This window comes from Chenopodium album, chromosome 10 (genome assembly GCF_948465745.1).
Source record: "Chenopodium album chromosome 10, dcCheAlbu1.1, whole genome shotgun sequence".
Taxonomy (NCBI): Eukaryota; Viridiplantae; Streptophyta; class Magnoliopsida; order Caryophyllales; family Amaranthaceae; genus Chenopodium; species Chenopodium album.
This window is the reverse complement of record NC_137843.1, coordinates 15,555,547-15,574,056: the sequence shown is the minus strand read 5'-3', so window position 1 is coordinate 15,574,056 and position 18,510 is coordinate 15,555,547. Positions and strand designations below refer to the sequence as shown.

Here is an 18,510-nt window from a genome sequence, read left to right as displayed (position 1 = left end):
GTATCTAAATTCCTACAATAATTAAGGAGAGAAGAATCGTTTATGTGGCTGGGTGTTGCCAATCTTCCAATCGCCCTAATCGCAACATCCAGTTTGCAATCCTCCAATTGCCCTGATCGTACCACCCAGTTTGTCAACCCTCCAATCGCCCTGATCGCAACACCCAATTGTCAATCCTCCAATCGCCTTGATCGCAACACCCAATTGTCAATCCTCCAATCGCCTTGATCACAACACCCAATTATCAATCCTCCAATCGCCCTGATCGCAACACCTTGTTTGCAATCCTCTAATCACCTTGATTGCAATCTTCCAATCAACTTCATCGCAACACTCAGTTTACCAGTCCTCCAATCGCCCCCTCACACCGGTATAACTTCCTGCTTTTCATTAATGTTAATTTATAATTTTGATACTTGGCTCTTACTTAATTTATTTATTGTTGTAATTAATTATGGTATTGGATTATTTATTAAACATTCATTTTATGCAGTCTCCTCATGTACGAGTGAAATAGGTCTAATAAGTGAGTTTTGGTTTTCAACGAATTTTTTTCTCTTATAAGATCTGAGACTTCCGTTAAAGTACCGAGCTTTCTGTAAATCATTGAATTTCAGTTTTAATTTGGCAACCAATCTTCTAATCTCCCTAATCGCAACACTCAGTTTGCAATCCTCCAATCGCTCTAATCGCACCACACAATTTGCTAATCCTCCAATCGCCTTGATCGCACCACCCAGTTTTCCAATCCTCCAATCGCCTTGATCGTACCACCCAATTTGTTAATCCTCCAATCGCTCTGATTGCAACACCTAGTTTGCCAATCCTCCAATTGCCCTGATCGCAACACCCAATTTGCAATTCTGCAAGGGCCCTGATCGCAACACTCTATTTATCAATCCTCTAATCGCCCCCTCACGTCAGTATAATTTTCTACTTTTCATTGATTTTAATTTTGATACTTGGGTCTTATTCAATTTATTTATTCTGGTAATTAATTATGATATTGGGTTGATTATTAAATGTTTGTTTTATGCAATTCCTCATGTACGAGTGAAGTAGGTTTGATAAGTATGTTTTGGTTTTGAACGAACTTTTTCTCCTCTTGTAAGATCTGAGACTTTCGTTAAAGCGTCGAGCTTTCTGTCATCCATTGAAGTTTAGTTTTCAAATCATTAAATTTCAATTTTAATTTGGCAAAGGGTGTTGTTAATCGTCCAATCGATCTCCCTAATTGAAACACTCAGATTACTATCCTCCAATCGCCCTAATTGCACCACTCAGTTTGCTAATCTTCCAATCGCCTTGATCGCACCACCCACTTTGTCAATTCTCCTATTGCCTTGATCGCACCACTTAGTTTTCAAATCCTCCAACCACCATGATCGCAACACCCAGTTTTTCAATCCTCCAATTGCCCTGATCGCACCCAGTTTGCCAATCATCTAATCGCCTTGATTGCACCACCCAGTTTGTCAATCACTACTACAAAAATGCTCTGAAAGACCTTAAATAAGAGACTATTTAAATAAATATGCGGTCTCTTGGATTCAAGAGACCAAATATTTCAAATAAATGGTCTCTTATGTATAATCTTAGAGAAATGAAAATGTACCAAAGACCATCTATTTTAAATAAGTGGTCTCTCTTTTTTTTTAATTAAATAAATAAAAAGGAGAGACCATTTATTTGGGAAACCTGTGAGCTAGAGACCACCCCTAAGTAGTCTCTTTGGCCATTTTGTTATGGTCTCTTTAGCCAATTTCGTAGTAGTGAATCCTTCAATCTCCCTGATTGTACCACCTAGTTTGCCAATCCTCCACAACTCATTGTAACATTTACCCTACTTCACAGAACACTAAAACGCTTCACATACGCACAAAAAACCTTTTTTCTTTAACAACACTATCATTTGCGTTGGGCCACCTTAATTTTTTGGGCTAAATATGCACTGTTTCATAAAAAAATTGCAACATGTAATACAAGCAAATAGGTTACAAATTTCACCTACAACTATCATGATAAACAACTAATAAACCTAATCCACCTCAATTTCACTTAATTAGTAAAATTACTTTAATAATCAACACACACAAATAGTCAAATATTACATTAATTCATTAACGAAACAATCTATTCCTTCAAAATTCCTTCTTTGTTCAACCCTAACAAGTATACCTAACTCCGTTACCAATAAAACATTAGAAATAATGCAATCACATACCAACAACTAATTATACAATAATCACCGAGTTTAAATCACCAAATTGAGCGCACGGGCCAACAACTAGTAGGTATAAGAATGTAAGAATCTATACTCTATACTTAGTTAGTATTTAAAAACACAAACCAAAATTGACACATGTCATCATTCTTTCTCACCTTTCTTTATTAATTCTCCCTCCTTATGTTTTCAAAGAAATTCTCTCTTCATCTCCCCCTTTATTTCTCAATAACTTTTATATTTGTAATCTTTATTTTAATTCAATAACAAATTAAATTTCCTAAACCTTCTCCTCTTCTCATTATTCCATCTATCAATTCAATTTATTCACATTCATAATTCATTTCTTTAATTTGACCCCTTATCTTCCCCCTCTTCTTATATAAATAAAAATTTTCAATAAAGATTTTTTCACACTCATTAAGTTTCAAAAACTAAAAAATTAGAGAAATGTCTCTCAAAATTCTATGTGAAATTTCTACAACAATGAGGATGATGATTGAAAAGGAAAATATTGAGGTGGCAAGAATACTATGGAAATTCCATAGGATGACATTTTTTGCGTGTCATGGGGCTTTAATTTTGAAGATATTAAGCGCAATATAAGAGACATATATTGGTAAAGACTAAAGAAGAATATCATGCCTTCACATTTGATGTAAAAATTGTAAAATTATATTAAGTGTTTGGTATTTACAAAGTAGTTTTTTATACAAATTGTTGATTAATATATCATGCGATAGAGATATGATTTTACGATTTTAAGCCATTTTTTCTACAACTATTAGTCTATTACCACTAATTCATAAAATATTATAATATGTCAAAAGATGATAAAATAAATTCATTCAAATAATTTGTAAAGGGTTTTTTTTTTTTGGTGACAAGATAATTTGTAAAATTTCAAAAAAATTTATAATTTAAGCATAACCCGTGCGTAGAACGGGTCCAATAGCTAGTTAGGGTAAATAAGTGTAGTATGAAACATGGAAAATATGAGAATATGGAATAACAATATATATTCCACCGTGGGTGGATTTAGCTAGATGAAAGTAAATTTGGTCAATGTTATAAATATTACTTGGTTCTTTTACAAGCGGGAATGCGATGTGACCAGCCGCATACTACATGGAATGAATTTTTTAAAAGAGAAATGGTAAAGAAGGGATAAAAATAAAAGAAAAAAAGAAAATTGAAAAAGAGAGAAAAATGAAAAATGTGCGTTGGTAAATTGATTTCAGCAGTTTCCCTCGATCTCTAAACATCGAAGTTAGGGAGCACAAACGCAAGATCGCGCCTTGGAATCACAGCCTTAGCCGGCGGGAATCACCTTTTCCAACTTCTTTCTCTCTCCTCCCTTTTTTATTTTCTTATTATCCAATTTGTTATTTTTATCTCCAACAAAATTAATTCAGATTTATATAAAAATCCCTTCATTTTTCCTTTCCCACTTTTTTCTTTCGTCGATTTTTCGATTTCGAGGTATAATTTGCTTGCAAATGTTAGATATGATTTGAGATTCATATGTTTTTGAGCTTCTTTATCTTTGATTTCATGCAATTCTCCCTATTTTAGCTGGATTTAGCACGAATTTCGAAGGTGGTGAAGTTGAATTCTAGGGTTTTCGTTAGATCCCATTTTCCGATTGTAAATTTTTTTAGCTCATTGTTTTTGTGTTGTTTTTATTATTTCATGAATTGAAAATTTGAAATATGAATGATTGAATCTCAGTATTGTTTTCGCCTTTTGGGCTTTAGAATTTTCTGCCGCACATTTTAATTTTTCTTTTTGATTGGTATTTTGGGGAAAATTATGGGACTTATGTTCATCAGATGTTTGAGATATTATATTTCTTGTGATTTTTGAAGTTTAATTTTGATTTATTGTCAGTTCTGATGGGATTTTTTTTTTTTTTTTTGGGATGCAGGAGAATCTCTGTGATAGAATGTCTACAATGGATGAGCCATTGTATCCAATTGCTGTTTTGATAGATGAGTTGAAAAATGATGATATACAGCTACGATTAAATTCTATCCGGAGGCTGTCTACAATTGCTCGTGCCCTTGGAGAGGAGCGAACCCGGAAAGAGTTGATTCCGTTCTTGAGTGAGAATAATGATGATGATGATGAGGTTCTTCTGGCAATGGCGGAGGAATTGGGTGTATTTATACCGTATGTTGGTGGTGTCGAGCATGCCCACGTTTTACTTCCGCCCTTGGAAACGCTTTGCACGGTAGAGGAGACTTGTGTGAGGGACAAAGCTGTCGAGTCGTTGAGTAGAATTGGATCCCAGATGAGGGAAAGTGATTTGGTTGATTATTTCATTCCTTTAGTGAAGGTACATTTCCTTTATTATAAGTGTATTTTATTACATGATTGGTGCTTTTTTTGTATTGATTGAAAATCGAAGCTATTTGTTATGGAATCTTACATTATTAGATCGAATCTCTCAGAACTTTGTGTTGGAATTGGATTAGGCATTTCATTGAATGTGGGGTTTGGTACCGTGCTAGTTAGTGTTTGCTCCTCAGTGTCTATTTCTTTAGTTTTATATCTCATAGGTATAACTGTCCAATGTTTATTAGTCTACTTCACCCTGAATCCCTGATCAAGGCCAAATTTCAACCTTAATGGGAATAATTATATGAGCTCGTAGAATGTGTTGTCCTTTTTTCTTTCTGGAAGGGAAAGTAAAGTACCCCCATCATGCTGAATTGAAGTACTTTGAAAAAGAAATGAAAGTGCATCTTGACTCTTTGCTTTGAGCTGATGTATCTGTGATTGCTGTTAAATATTTTTCTTCTCTTTTAATATATCATGCCATGCACACAGTTGCTTTCCTTATTGATCAATTGTGATGCTGTAGTGTAAAGCATGGCCATGTGCTGTTGTATCTCTTTGAAAACTCACAATTTAAACATTTCCACTTACAGAGATTGGCAGCAGGAGAATGGTTTACAGCCCGAGTATCTGCTTGCGGACTTTTTCACATTGCTTATCCAAGTGCCCCTGATGTGTTGAAGACTGAGTTAAGGTCAATATTCAACCAGTTATGTCAAGATGACATGCCAATGGTGAGAAGATCTGCTGCCACGAATCTGGGGAAGTTTGCCGCAACTGTAGAACCCACTCATCTGAAGACTGATGTTATGGCAATGTTTGAGGATCTAACGCAAGATGGTTAGTGATTCTCACTTGTTTCCCTCTTCGTTGATCTTTTTGTAATAATCCCAACACAAGAATCTGTTCAGATTCTTTTAATTTTGAAATGAGGGAACTGTTTGTCGCATAACACTGATTTGTTGACTCCCCTGTCTCCTTACATCTTTTTTCTTTTCTTTTTATTTTTTAATTTTCTCTTTTGAAGACTCTAGCTGAATTGAGAATTGTTTAATCAAATTTTAAAGCTACTTTAGTTGATTTAGTAATAGATAGCCATGGATATGTGTGAAAGCAAGGTAGACCATAGGCAATTATTAGCAAATTACTGAGGTGAGCTATGTAATGCTGAACCAATCTACAATTTCAATAAATATGTTATGTGGTTGTACCTTGATATAAAATTGTATGTGTAGCTAGTATATGTGCAATAATACGGTAATACTCCCTCCATTCTTAAATAATTGACACATTACTAAAAATAATGACCCACTAATATTTAATTGTTTTTCTATCTTACACAATGGCCAACCACTTTTAAGGTTTATATTAAAATAATCCCCACCCCTCATTCAAACATTTCACTAACTTCACTTTACAATGACCAATGCACTATTTCTATGAATTAAATAACATTCGACTAACTTCACTTTACAATAAACAATTCAATGAAATTACCAATCATTTTGATGATGATAATAGTATATAGGAATTTTGAGAGGGAGGGAGGAAGTGCAAGAGCTGGAGTGGGTGATTATTGTAGAACATTTTGTATGGAGGAGACTCTTGATTTGTGTTGAGGATGAGGATAGATATATTGTTAAGACCAAATCAAAGTGTGAGATTAAGCTCGTGCATCACCTCTACAATATAACCCAATTAGAAATATAGACTCAGATTCTTTGAGGGGCTTAATCTTTTAATTAGTTTGTTTGCTGTCAATCTGTAAGGATATTTGAAAAGCCAAAGAATAAAAATTTCCCATTGCAAGCTTATCTATAAGCATGTTTGGTAAGAGTGTTTTTTGGATTGGAAACGGATTCAATTAAACCATTACCGTTATCAAGTGTTTGGTTAGAAGGTTTGAGTAACAATTACAGTTACCTAGGGGTAATGGTTTCCACCTATATTTTACCTCTCTAAAACCTGTAGGGTACCATTACCCTTACCCTCCTCAAACAAAAAGAAAGGGAGTCAGATTTTAGTGACCCCTTTGGCCCTTTCCATGATTAAACAAACAAATAAAAAGGTAAGAGTTTAATAATTCCTTTCTTCTCTCTTATATGTTTCTTTTCCACTCCATTTCCAATATTCATACAAAACGTCCCCTTAGTGTGAAAGAACGTCAATTTTGATTACATATGTCTTTTGGGCACAGCCCTAGGGTGCATAATATGGTTCATAGATGGAGAAGAATGTTAGGGTTGAGGATTATGAAACCAAGTTCAAATTTTTATGCTACATGCAGACATGCCTTGTGTATCTAGGAGTTGATATGCTGGATAGATGTTGGATAGAACTAATCAAATGATAGTAGCTTGGTGCTAATGCATTTTCATTAAATGATCCAAAAGGGTTAGTATTAGACAAATTACTATGTCGGTCTGCTACTTTGATGATATAGAGCCTACAATTCCTAGATACATAAATAATTTTGGAATAGATAAGACGAAAATCTTTTTAACAGGTGCACCACTAAGGGTAGAGAATCATACTACTCAAATTACAGACACTCAAAATTGTACAGTTTTATACATAATTCCACTAACTCCGCCAGTGGGTTTCCCGCTGCCAGTCCCAAGCCTGGATAAAGGAGGAGGGTTACGGTAGGCCAGTGACAGCCAGTATAAAACTTCGTCACATCCCATGACATGAGCCAAACAGATATTTTCGTGGGGGCGTTCCCTACTCAGCGACGCGCTGCACTTCCTAGACCCGGGTGTAGTGATAAGTATGCAAGGGTTGCTAGGTCGTCGCCCAGAAGCGACGCGCCACATTGCCCGAGTGTGGTGTCAAATGAGCAAGGGCGTGCCATTGGGGCGTTCCCTACTGAGCGACGCGCTGCACTTCCCAGACCCGGGTGCAGTGATAAGTATGTAAGGGTTGCTAGGTCGTCGCCCAGAAGCGACGCGCCATATTGCCCAATTGTGGTGTCAAATAATCAAGGACTTGGAGTTGGGATCAGGAGGGAGCGTGGGAGAAAAGAATTTAGTTTGCGGATTGGTTCTTGGAATGTGGGGTCTCTTACGGGAAAATCAGCAGAATTGGTAGAAGTAATGAAAAGACGACGCGTGAACATCATGTGCCTCCAAGAGACAAGATGGACAGGAGAAGGAGCTCGAGGCTTGGTTTTGGGGTATAAGGTATGGTATGTTGGGCAAGAAACGAGCCACAGAACAAGGAATGGTGGAGCTAGGAACGGAGTTGGTGTGGTTCTCGATGAGAGGTTGGCAAAAGAGGTGATCGAGGTCTATCGGAAGAACGATAGGTTGATAAGGCTGAAGTTGCTATGTGGCAAGGAGATTGTGAATGTTATCAGTGCTTATGCTCCCCAAGTGGGTTTAGATGCAGAAGAGAAACGACAATTTTGGGAGGACCTAGACGAGGTGGTGCAGGGTGTCCACCACTCAGAGAAGTTATATATTGGAGGGGATCTAAATGGGCACGTTGGGGCGAGCCGAGATGGCTATGAGAGTGTCCATGGAGGCTTTGGGTATGGGCAGAGGGACGCCGGTGGTGAAGCTATTATGGATTTTGCCCAATCATATGATTTAATTTTGGCTAATACTTGGTTTAAGAAGAGGGATTCACACTTGATAACTTTTCGGAATGGAGCAAATGCAACTCAAATAGACTTCCTGCTCACAAGGAGCATAGATAGACAAAGTTGCATAAACTGTAAGGTTATCCCAGGGGAGAGTGTGGTCACCCAACACCGGCTATTGGTAATGACTATTCGTCTGAAAGAGAAGGCGAAGAAAAAAGTTAGACAAGAAGAACCAAGGATAAGATGGTGGACCCTAAGGGATGCAAAAGCTAAGGTTTTTACAGAAAAGGTAATTGAAGAAGCGGATTGGGATGGAGAGGTGGATCCGGACATGACCTGGTTACGAATGAAGAACTGTTTCCTAAGAGTGGCCAAAGAGGTCTTAGGGGAAGTAAGGGGAAGAACTTCGGTACAGAGAGATACTTCGTGGTGGAATGAAGAGGTGAAAGCAGTAATTAAGCAAAAAAGGGAATGCTATCAAGCCTTAGGAAAATGTAGGAGTGATGAAACCTTTGCAGCGTATAAGGAGGCTAAGAGTAAGGCAAAGGCAGCTGTTCGCCAAGCAAAAGAAAAGGCATATCAGGAGGTTTATGAAAAGCTTGATTCCAAGGAGGGAGAAAGGATCATTTATAAGATGGCAAAGAGAAGACAAGAGGCAAGGAAGGATATTGGCATGGTGAAGTGTGTCAAAGATAAGAACCAAATGGTCCTAGTGCAAGAGGAGGACATCAAGGATAGGTGGAAGGGGTACTTCGATGAATTGTTTAATGGAAGTAATGGAGTTGTGATAGGAGATACCTCTATGAGTGATGAAGAAATCAACATGGAGTATGTGCGAAGGATTAGGAGAGTAGAGGTGGAGATTGCACTGAGGAAGATGAAACCTAAGAAGGCGGTTGGCCCTGATGGGGTACCGATAGAGGTGTGGAGGTGTTTGGGTAAGATTGGTATTGATTGGTTAACAAACCTTTTCAACAAGATATGGACGGCTACAAGGATCCCACAAGATTGGAGGAAGAGCACCTTGGTCCCGGTTTATAAAAACAAAGGAGACGCTCAAGATTGTTCTAACTATCGAGGAATTAAGCTTATGAGCCATACTATGAAGTTGTGGGAAAGGGTGATTGAACAAAGGTTGAGGGCATGCACAAGCATTTCAGATAACCAATTTGGTTTTATGCCTGGGAGATCTACTATGGAGGCAATCCATTTGATAAGACAAATGATGGAGTTTTATAGGGTAAAGAAGAAAGATCTTCATATGGTCTTTATTGATTTAGAGAAGGCATATGACAAGGTGCCAAGAGAGATACTTTGGTGGGCAATGTTGAAGAAAGGTATCCCACGAAGGTATGTAGACCTAGTTAAGGATATGTATCGGGATGTGTCAACAAATGTGAGGACATGCGGAGGGTTGACAAAAGATTTCCCTATTACAATCGGATTGCATCAAGGGTCTGCATTAAGCCCTTTTCTTTTTGCAACGGTTCTAGATGAATTAACTAGACCAATTCAAGATGAGGTTCCATGGTGTATGCTGTTCGCAGATGATATCGTTTTGGTGGATGAGACTAAGGATGGGGTTAATGTCAAGTTGGAGCAATGGAGGCAAAGGTTGGAATCTAGAGGGTTTAAGCTAAGTCGGAGTAAGACTGAATATTTGGTATGTCGTTTTGGCACTCAGAGGGGGACAAGCAATGAAGTGGTGAGTTTGGATGGAAAGGATTTGACCATGAGTGAATGTTTTAAGTACCTAGGGTCGATCATCCAGAAGAATGGTGACATTGATCAAGACGTGACCCACAGGATTAAGTCAGGGTGGCTTAAATGGAGAGCGGCCACGGGAGTGTTATGCGACCGCAGCATTCCCTTAAAGTTGAAGGGAAAATTCTACAGGACTGCCATAAGACCAGTGTTGCTCTATGGTACAGAATGTTGGGCTTCTAAGAAAGAGCATATTAAAAAGATGGAGGTTACGGAAATGCGCATGTTAAGGTGGATGTGTGGAAACACTTTAAGAGATAGAATCAGAAATGAGGTTATTCGCAAGAAAGTAGGTGTGGCGGGCATTGTAGATAAATTAAGGGAAAATCGGCTGCGTTGGTTTGGACATGTAAGACGGAGACCCGAGGGTGCACCGGTGCGAAGAGTGGAAGAGTGGGACCATGGAGGGATTAAACGAGGAAGAGGGAGACCAAAGATGACTTGGTTGGAAGGAGTGAGGAAGGATATGAAGTGCATGGATTTACGTGAGGATGAAGTTTTGGATCGTAAGGGATGGAGGAGAAAGATTTATGTTGATGACTACACGGAATAATCAAATTTGGTTCATGTTAGCCGACCCCACTTTTGGGATTAAGGCTTTGATTGATTGATTGATTGATATACATAATTCCACTTCACTTCCCTACTCTGGTTAGAACTATGGCTTTTTACATCCTCATTACTATCACTATTTTAACTACTTGATAGTGTTATAACTTATATCAATGACAGTGGATGAAGAATTTGACTTTGCTGCATCTTGGAAGTCTTCCTTGTAGGGATATTGGAGTGAAATTCTGTTACTAGCTTGAATAGAATGTAGAATAGGGGTAATTTTAGGGTGGCTACTTGCCTCGTGTCTGGCTTGTGTTACTGAAATCCCCAATTGCTAAAAGTTTGAGGTCATCTTGGCAGATAAAGGTTGAAAACATGTTAGAATTGGTAATTAGGAGACTAAACTCGCATCTTTTGCATTCTGCAAATCTTTTTTCGTCCTTTTCTGTATTCAAAACATCCATTCTTTACCGTTATGAGTGCTTATTTGAATTTTCTTCACTATAGATCAGGACTCTGTGCGCTTGTTAGCTGTTGAGGGTTGTGCTGCACTTGGGAAGTTGTTGGAGCCACAGGACTGTGTTGCACATATACTTCCTGTTATAGTTAATTTCTCTCAGGTAATTTACTTCTTTAATTTATTGTTCTGTATGACTATGTATTCCAATGTTCCACTAGCAATATTATTCAACTGTGGTTTGATCACGGTCTCAAATCTCAATTGTGGGTAAGTGGCTGTTACTTCTACTGAGTTGTTTCTTTTGTTGCCCATTATTTCCTTTACGGAGAAGGTGCAGTGGAACATACTATTATTCATGATTGTGCATGTGCAGTATTTCTTTTATCCGAATATTTCAATAAATTGTTTAAGAGGTTTTGGAGTATTTGTGTATTTTATATTGAAATACATACTTGAATGTAATTGTTTCAGACTGTGGAATGCTGTTTTTAAGGTAGATTTCTTGTGTACTTCGAAAATATTCTTGCTTTTCAGACTTTGTTATCTAGTTGAATGAAGAGCATGCGAGTTAGTGTATGGATTATGCTTGGGAAGCAGTTTTGGAAAATCTAGCTTTTCTATTGGTAACCTTATTCTGTTTTATGGTGCTGGAGCAGGATAAGTCTTGGCGTGTGCGGTACATGGTTGCTAATCAACTGTATGAACTTTGCGAAGCTGTTGGCCCTGAGCCGACAAGGTGATTATTGGATCTTAACTGCTCTATTAGTTTTCTTGAAATCTCTATTTCAGAAAGCATCTTGTATAGAATTGGAAGAGTATGCTTTGTTGGTTATGGCTCTTGACCTCTGTATTATATTGCTTTTCTTGGGTTATTGAAAGACAGTGGTACGTTGACCTATGGGGTGTTTGTTACCTCTTTGATCTTTGCTTCTTCCAAATTTATTTATGAACTGCATTACTTTACTAGTAATGCCTTCACCAGGATTATGGCTTTGATTGGAATCATATTGGTAAATTTTTTTTATAGGAATTAGGCCCACCTAGATGTGTCTGTATGTTTTTGTTGTGTTTCATTAGCGACAAGACTTGTTTGCAGTCGAACCCTATTATCTGATGCTCTAAGAATATGAGGGTTGTTTGTGAAAATTTGAGTTCTAGGATGGGTCAACATCCTTAACAAATCGTATTTGGATAGTAATTCCCAGTTGGTTTTGGTCTAGTTAAGAGGAAGCTGCATTATCAATTATTTCTGGTAATTTTTTGGTATATCTAATCCTATAAGCTTTTCCATGCAAGTCATTTCATGTATCCTACCTTTGGGGATTGGGTGGTGTCCCCAACTTCTCTTACGACCTATTCAAATGAGCTGGCCTTTTGAACTTGGGATCTTTAATCGCTAATCATTCAGTGTATTGGTTATATTAATTCGTGTTACATTTTTTTTATCAAAATTGTGACCATAACCTCATGGTGGTACTTATTTTTTACTCCCTCTGTTCCAAATCAGTAATCTTTGAGTGAGTCTGAAGTAGTTTTACTCTTATCAGAACCTGACCAGATTATGGAGGGTCTTAAACCCAGTATTTTAATCAATATATGAATATAATGAAAATTTGTTCGACTCTAAAGTGACCCGTAAACTGACATTTACCAAACCTGAATTTACCTGACGTGACTGATATGATTGATACTTTCAAGGGTATGCGCACATACCAAGGGGTTAGTAGTTATTGGCATTTATAATTGACAAAAAGTATCAGTTGAGATTTAATAGATGATTGATGTTTTTAGTGATTGATGTAGAAAAAAGGTTAACTAGACAGATTCTATGAAATGAAAGGAGCTTATCATTAGGGTTTTGCTTTGAAGTATTTATATGCACTATCCTTTCAAAGCGAGTACTAAGGAGCCTAGAACATATGGGTTGTATGGTACTCCCTTTGTATAATAATGACCTTTATATTTATTGTGGCTATAGAAGCCAATGGAAGGAGTGAGTGTTCTTTGCTTTCTAAATAGGAGAGCGAATGTGATACTTAGAGAATGAGGTTTATGACTTTATGGAATGCCATGAAAGGGAAAGAGTGAAGATCATTATGGAACATAGGAAGTACTTACATCAGTTTTTTGTATATTGTTGTCTTACTATGCTGGTTTTTGTTATTAGATTTTAGGAGGAGCTATTTATTGGTGATTCTGTGTTTCTGAATGTCTTTTGGGATCTCTACATTTCTCAAATATCAATGGCAGACGGTTGAGTAAATTAGTTGGCTTGAAATTATTTGCACACAGATAGTAATAATATTGGTCCTGTGAAAGATTGATAACTTTTGTTAGCTTTTTGGGGGATTGCTGATCTGGCTTTAAGCTAGAAAATAAGAATTGCTGTTTTGTTAGAATTAAGAAGGCATATTGTGTGGATTAATTCAATGCTCTTTCAAGGATGAAGGAGCTACAATGATCTACCGTATCTATTGAGGATCACAAGAAAGCTGGATTCCTAGGAAGGCTCAGTTTCATCAGGATACTCTTCTGTAAGATTTAAGTGGCTGAAGTTCACCATCTTTAGTTATCAATGGGTGATTAGCAGGCTTTGTGTCGGTGATCTTTGGCTTGAGAATGGCTTGTTAGATTTTGGAGAGTGGTCACATTTGGTGCTAGTATACTTCTGCCATTGTCTTGGGTATTTGATGTGATATAAGGGGCTTGTGTATATTGGGAGTCATCTGCTTTGCTTCTATTTACAATTATTGAGCTATATTAATTTTGTCTCCTTTATTCCTTTTTTTGGCTTGAACATTGTGTGTCTATACATTTTTTTCCTACGTTCCATGTGTTTATTTATCTAATCTGTAACATGTTGATTCTGGACCCCTCATAGCTTTAATTAACATAAATCCTTCACCTACATTTGTTTTAGGACGGATCTAGTTCCTGCATATGTGCGACTACTTAGAGATAATGAAGCTGAAGTACGTATTGCAGCTGCTGGTAAAGTAACTAAGTTTTGTCGGATTTTGAGTCCTGAGCTTGCAATCCAACATATTCTGCCTTGTGTTAAGGTATATGACTATATTAAATTATTTTTATATGTAAACTTTTGTTATTTGTGAACATTTTTAGTAATGGTAGGTATGCTTTTTTAAAAAATTTTTTTATGGTATTGTACAGGACTTGTCATCTGATTCTTCTCAGCATGTTCGCTCTGCTTTGGCATCTGTGATCATGGGAATGGCCCCTGTTTTAGGAAAGGTAAAAATATAAGGGATTAGCCTGCTACTCTGCTTACTGAATTTATCTTCCAGTTATGATGGAAGACTAAAGGATTCTGCTGCTTTGTTTCATTTGAGTACTCTTTTATTTAGTACTCAATAAGTCAATATTCCATGCAATTTTCTCTCTTTGATTGTTTTATTTTTCATTATGAAATTCCAGTTATATGAATTAGAGAAATTTTCTGTATGATTCTAAAGTTGGTGTGCTTGAAAATTTTACCACTTTCTGAATGGAATTGAGTTGGTGGTATTGCAGGATGCTACAATTGAGCAACTTCTTCCAATCTTTCTTTCCCTCTTGAAGGATGAATTCCCAGATGTTCGTCTAAATATAATCAGCAAGCTCGATCAAGTAAATCAGGTCTGTTTAACAGTGTATTTTTGCTGTTTTTTCCCTTACTTCCTGTTATGTTTGTATATCCTTTAGAATGTACATGTGGCAAATCTAGATTTGGTAGTGGGCTGTGCTGGTGGTTGACCAGCACATATCCTAAGGGCTTGACTTATGCCAGCTTAAGGACTGTTCATGATTGCAATGCTATTTATTTGGAATATTAAGTTATTAACCAAAAACTGCCAGTGAATTTTATTCCAAGACATGTAAATCATGTTATTAAGATGAATGTGCTTAATAACATGATTTACATGTCTTGCAATGCCAGCTTAAGGGCTGTTCACCCTGTTGTATAGGATCCCTCAACATGACACGACACCCAAATATATAGTGGCCTTGTATTATATTTTGTTTAGCTTGTAGAAAATGTTACCCTCTATTTGCTTTAATTTTCTTACTGCCTCTAATCATGTTGAAGCTATTCTGTAGGTTATTGGCATTGATCTATTGTCTCAATCCCTCTTGCCTGCCATTGTGGAGCTTGCTGAAGATAGACATTGGAGAGTCCGGCTCGCAATTATAGAGTACATACCATTACTTGCAAGCCAACTGGGTGTTGGTTTTTTTGATGATAAACTTGGCGCCCTATGTATGCAATGGTTGCAGGATAAGGTTAGATTCAAGTTTTCTGATCCGTTCTCTAATTTTCTTCTGATTTCATTCATCTTTCAATCAAAACTTAGGTTTTTCTCATCCGCTACATTCCACCGAATACATCATTAGCAAGTCACCTATTTATCTGAACATGCTATTCACAAATTGTATATTTAGCTTGGTCTCAAGTATTTGAGTGATAATGGACAAGGCCCACATTGTAGGTGTACTCTATTCGCGATGCTGCTGCTAATAATGTGAAGCGCCTTGCAGAAGAATTTGGTCCTGATTGGGCCATGCAGCACATTGTTCCACAGGTACAGCTTTTGAGTTAATATTCTCATATTTCCTCCCCAAAATTATCCATTGCCTACTGGTACTGGCTGAGTTTATCTCGCCTTGCACCTGGCAGTTTGGTGCAGTCCTTGAACCTCATCCCCATTGGTACCTCAACAATTACTCAAAAATCTTGAATGTTCAACAATTCCTCAAAAATACTATGGCTCTTCAATGTTTTCAAATTATTTTTTCACATTTTGCTGAGATTTGCTCTTCAATCTGATCTGAACTGGCAGGTTTTGGAGATGATGAGTAATCCACACTATCTGTACCGGATGACAATTTTGCATGCAGTTTCTGTACTTGCTCCTGTCTTGGGTTCTGAAATTACGTGCACAAAGTTATTGCCAGTTGTGATTACTGCCTCAAAAGACAGGTAATAACTCCATCAGTAGTAAAATATTCTCACATTTATTTAGGTGTTGGATTCCTGACGAATTCTTGTAATAATTGTTTAGGGTTCCCAACATAAAGTTCAATGTAGCAAAGGTGCTGCAATCCCTTGTACCAATTGTTGATCAGTCTGTAAGTAGATGCACCTCATACATCATACCTTTAACATTTAGTCTTATCCTACTGAGCTGCATACCTGATTATACATGAGGGTGTACTTTTAATGCAGGTGGTAGAGAAAACAATTCGGCCCTGTTTAGTTGAGTTGAATGAGGACCCTGATGTTGATGTTCGTTTCTTTGCAAACCAAGCGCTCCAATCCATTGATCATGTGATGATGTCTAGTTAAGGCAAGCTAGCTGAATGAGGTTCTTAAGGTTGGTATACTTCAGTCTGCAGAAAGGCGCTGTAGTTTCTATAGCATTCAGATGAAACATATCTTCTTGTAATCATGAGTTTTAGGTTCTGCTAGTTGCGTGTCTAAGTATTATATAACCGTAGAGAGCTCTCAGAGTGCACTCTTATTAATTGTACCGTTTCTTTGGCCTTCTTTTTCTTTGTTTTTTGTACAAATTATTTAATAATACTCCTAGTTGAAAACCATGCCTCTGGTTTGTTCATGAATGTTGCTGATCTTTTATCTGCGCCTATCTTCGCAATTAAGGTGGCCCTGTTTTATGTTGGTGAAAAAGTTCCATAATTCCAATTATAGTACCATAATGTATTAATACCAAGTATTTATTTAAAGTTTGTAGTTCCTACATGATGTTATTGATTGTAAGGGTACCTGTAAATTATGATCTTTTATGTCGTGTAACCTTAACGGAAATTTGCCCTTCCTTGAATAGTAGCAAACATTCTACAATCCAGTTATGTTTCGTTCACCTTATTTGCAACAATGGCATCATAAGAGTAACCAGAACTTGTACCTTTCTACTTGTCCCTCACTAGCATCTCGTTACAAATCGGCAAATGAAATACTAAACTGATTTACAGTTCTCTTCTACTTCTTTCTCATCCTTTTTACCTATTTTCAGTCTTGATTGGGTTAAACTCAAAGATGTTGTAACATAATTAGATTCAATTAGACAATCCTTTACTACATATTACCTAAATTTTGGTAGATTTGACAAGTGGTTTGGATCTAAACTATGAAATCTTGGGAATCAATTGAACTGAACTAGGAATTGATATTCATTAGTACATGGAAATTATAGAGTATATGTAGAAATAAGATACTCCGTAGTAGCCTATAAAATAGTACAAATATTAGTTTTACAAAGCTTATTTGGTGTATAAAATAGTAGCCTAACATGATGTCTAAGGGACATCGTGTGCATAGTTGTTTATATTTCAATAACTCTACAAAGTTCTATACAATACAACTGAAAAATATAAATACTGTAATAAAAAATTTGCTACCCTTAAATTTATGTAAATTCTGCTCCTAAAAATAATTGCTGAGTTAAAGTATCTATTTGTTAATGAAGTCCACAATATGAGAAACCATTTCCTTCTTACGATTTTTTGAGAATTGAGAGTCATCCAAAACATGAAATGCATGTCCCACACCTTCAGAAATTAGATGCTCTACTTTGTTGCCCAAGTTCTTAGCCAAAACTGAGCATAATTCCAAATTCCTATCTTTTAGTAAATCTTTCTCAGCAACACATATTATAACCCTCATATTCTCCAATTTTCTTGTGCCATTCCCTAGTGGATTGCACCATGGATGGTCTCGGTCCGCCCCCAAGGGCAATGCTAATCGCCAATACGTATCAGATGCCGCTAGACTCAATTTTGATTTACGCGATTGTACCTTAATTAACTCGGATTTAGTCCTCTCTTCACCTCCGAAAAATGGTTGTATTAAGATAATTCCCTTAACAATTAGGGGCCTAATATCATATGTACCAAGTTTTAAGGCCACATTATATGCCAAATTTGCACCAGCACTATCCCCACCCAAATATATGCTAGAAAAGTCACAAAATTTAGCCCAAAATTCACTAAATTGACTCATTGTAGCTTGTTGTTTAACCCACATCAGGGCCTTCATTCCATCTTCATAGGCCGCTGGGAGACGGTCCTCAGGGGCTAAACGGTAATTTAGCGACACGATCAAACACCGTGTTTTAGATGATAATTTTCCAAGGAAGTTGTGATAACATTTCCATGCTGTTGAACCAACACAAAACCCACCTCCATGAAAGTAAATCATAAGTGGAAACTTGTTACATTTTTCATAATCGTTACATTTTGGAACATATATACGTGCCCAAATATTGTTGACTTTATCAATAAAAACATCTCGAGCGTTGACTTCAATATCTTGAGCCAAGAAAGGAGAAACACAAGGCATAACTTTGAGTGATCTCTCTACATAACCATTTTCATACAACTTGATTAGCCCTTCGACTTCATCGATTACCGAGCCTCGATGATCATCCTCGGGTTTCGTGCCGTTTTCAAGACTAAGGTTGTGATCTAAGGCCATGGCAACCATCTTTTCAGGTTTAGACACAACCATGGTTGTTAAAAGAAGTTTAGTAGTAGTTTGAAGAAATGAAATAAAAAGGGTGTGAA

General features: G+C 37.1%; 2 protein-coding genes across 2 annotated transcripts; one reads left to right on the top strand and one right to left on the bottom strand.

Moving 5' to 3' along the window:
* Window positions 1–3,425: 3,425 nt before the first annotated feature.
* Window positions 3,426–16,548, top strand: LOC145562296 (uncharacterized). The gene is made up of 13 exons (XM_081622520.1): window positions 3,426–3,706; window positions 4,152–4,562; window positions 5,158–5,404; window positions 10,977–11,089; window positions 11,586–11,665; window positions 13,850–13,991; window positions 14,101–14,181; window positions 14,461–14,565; window positions 15,028–15,210; window positions 15,417–15,509; window positions 15,768–15,907; window positions 15,990–16,056; window positions 16,154–16,548. Exons 2-13 carry the CDS (start codon window positions 4,170–4,172, stop codon window positions 16,271–16,273), a joined length of 1,764 nt encoding a protein of 587 aa, XP_081478646.1. The 5' UTR covers window positions 3,426–3,706; window positions 4,152–4,169; the 3' UTR covers window positions 16,274–16,548.
* A 542-nt stretch (window positions 16,549–17,090) lies between these two features.
* On the bottom strand, window positions 17,091–18,510 carry LOC145563685 (putative carboxylesterase 6). Its single transcript, XM_081624118.1, has one exon. It carries the CDS (start codon window positions 18,452–18,454, stop codon window positions 17,399–17,401), a length of 1,056 nt encoding a protein of 351 aa, XP_081480244.1. The 5' UTR covers window positions 18,455–18,510; the 3' UTR covers window positions 17,091–17,398.

Coding starts and splice junctions, on each gene's coding strand:
- LOC145562296 (XM_081622520.1), top strand. CDS start 4,170: ATGTCTACAATGGATGAGCCATTGTATCCAATTGCTGTTTTGATAGAT. Junction 4,563..5,157: donor ATTTCATTCCTTTAGTGAAG/GTACATTTCCTT, acceptor TTCCACTTACAG/AGATTGGCAGCAGGAGAATG. Junction 11,666..13,849: donor GTTGGCCCTGAGCCGACAAG/GTGATTATTGGA, acceptor CATTTGTTTTAG/GACGGATCTAGTTCCTGCAT.
- LOC145563685 (XM_081624118.1), bottom strand. CDS start 18,454: ATGGTTGTGTCTAAACCTGAAAAGATGGTTGCCATGGCCTTAGATCAC.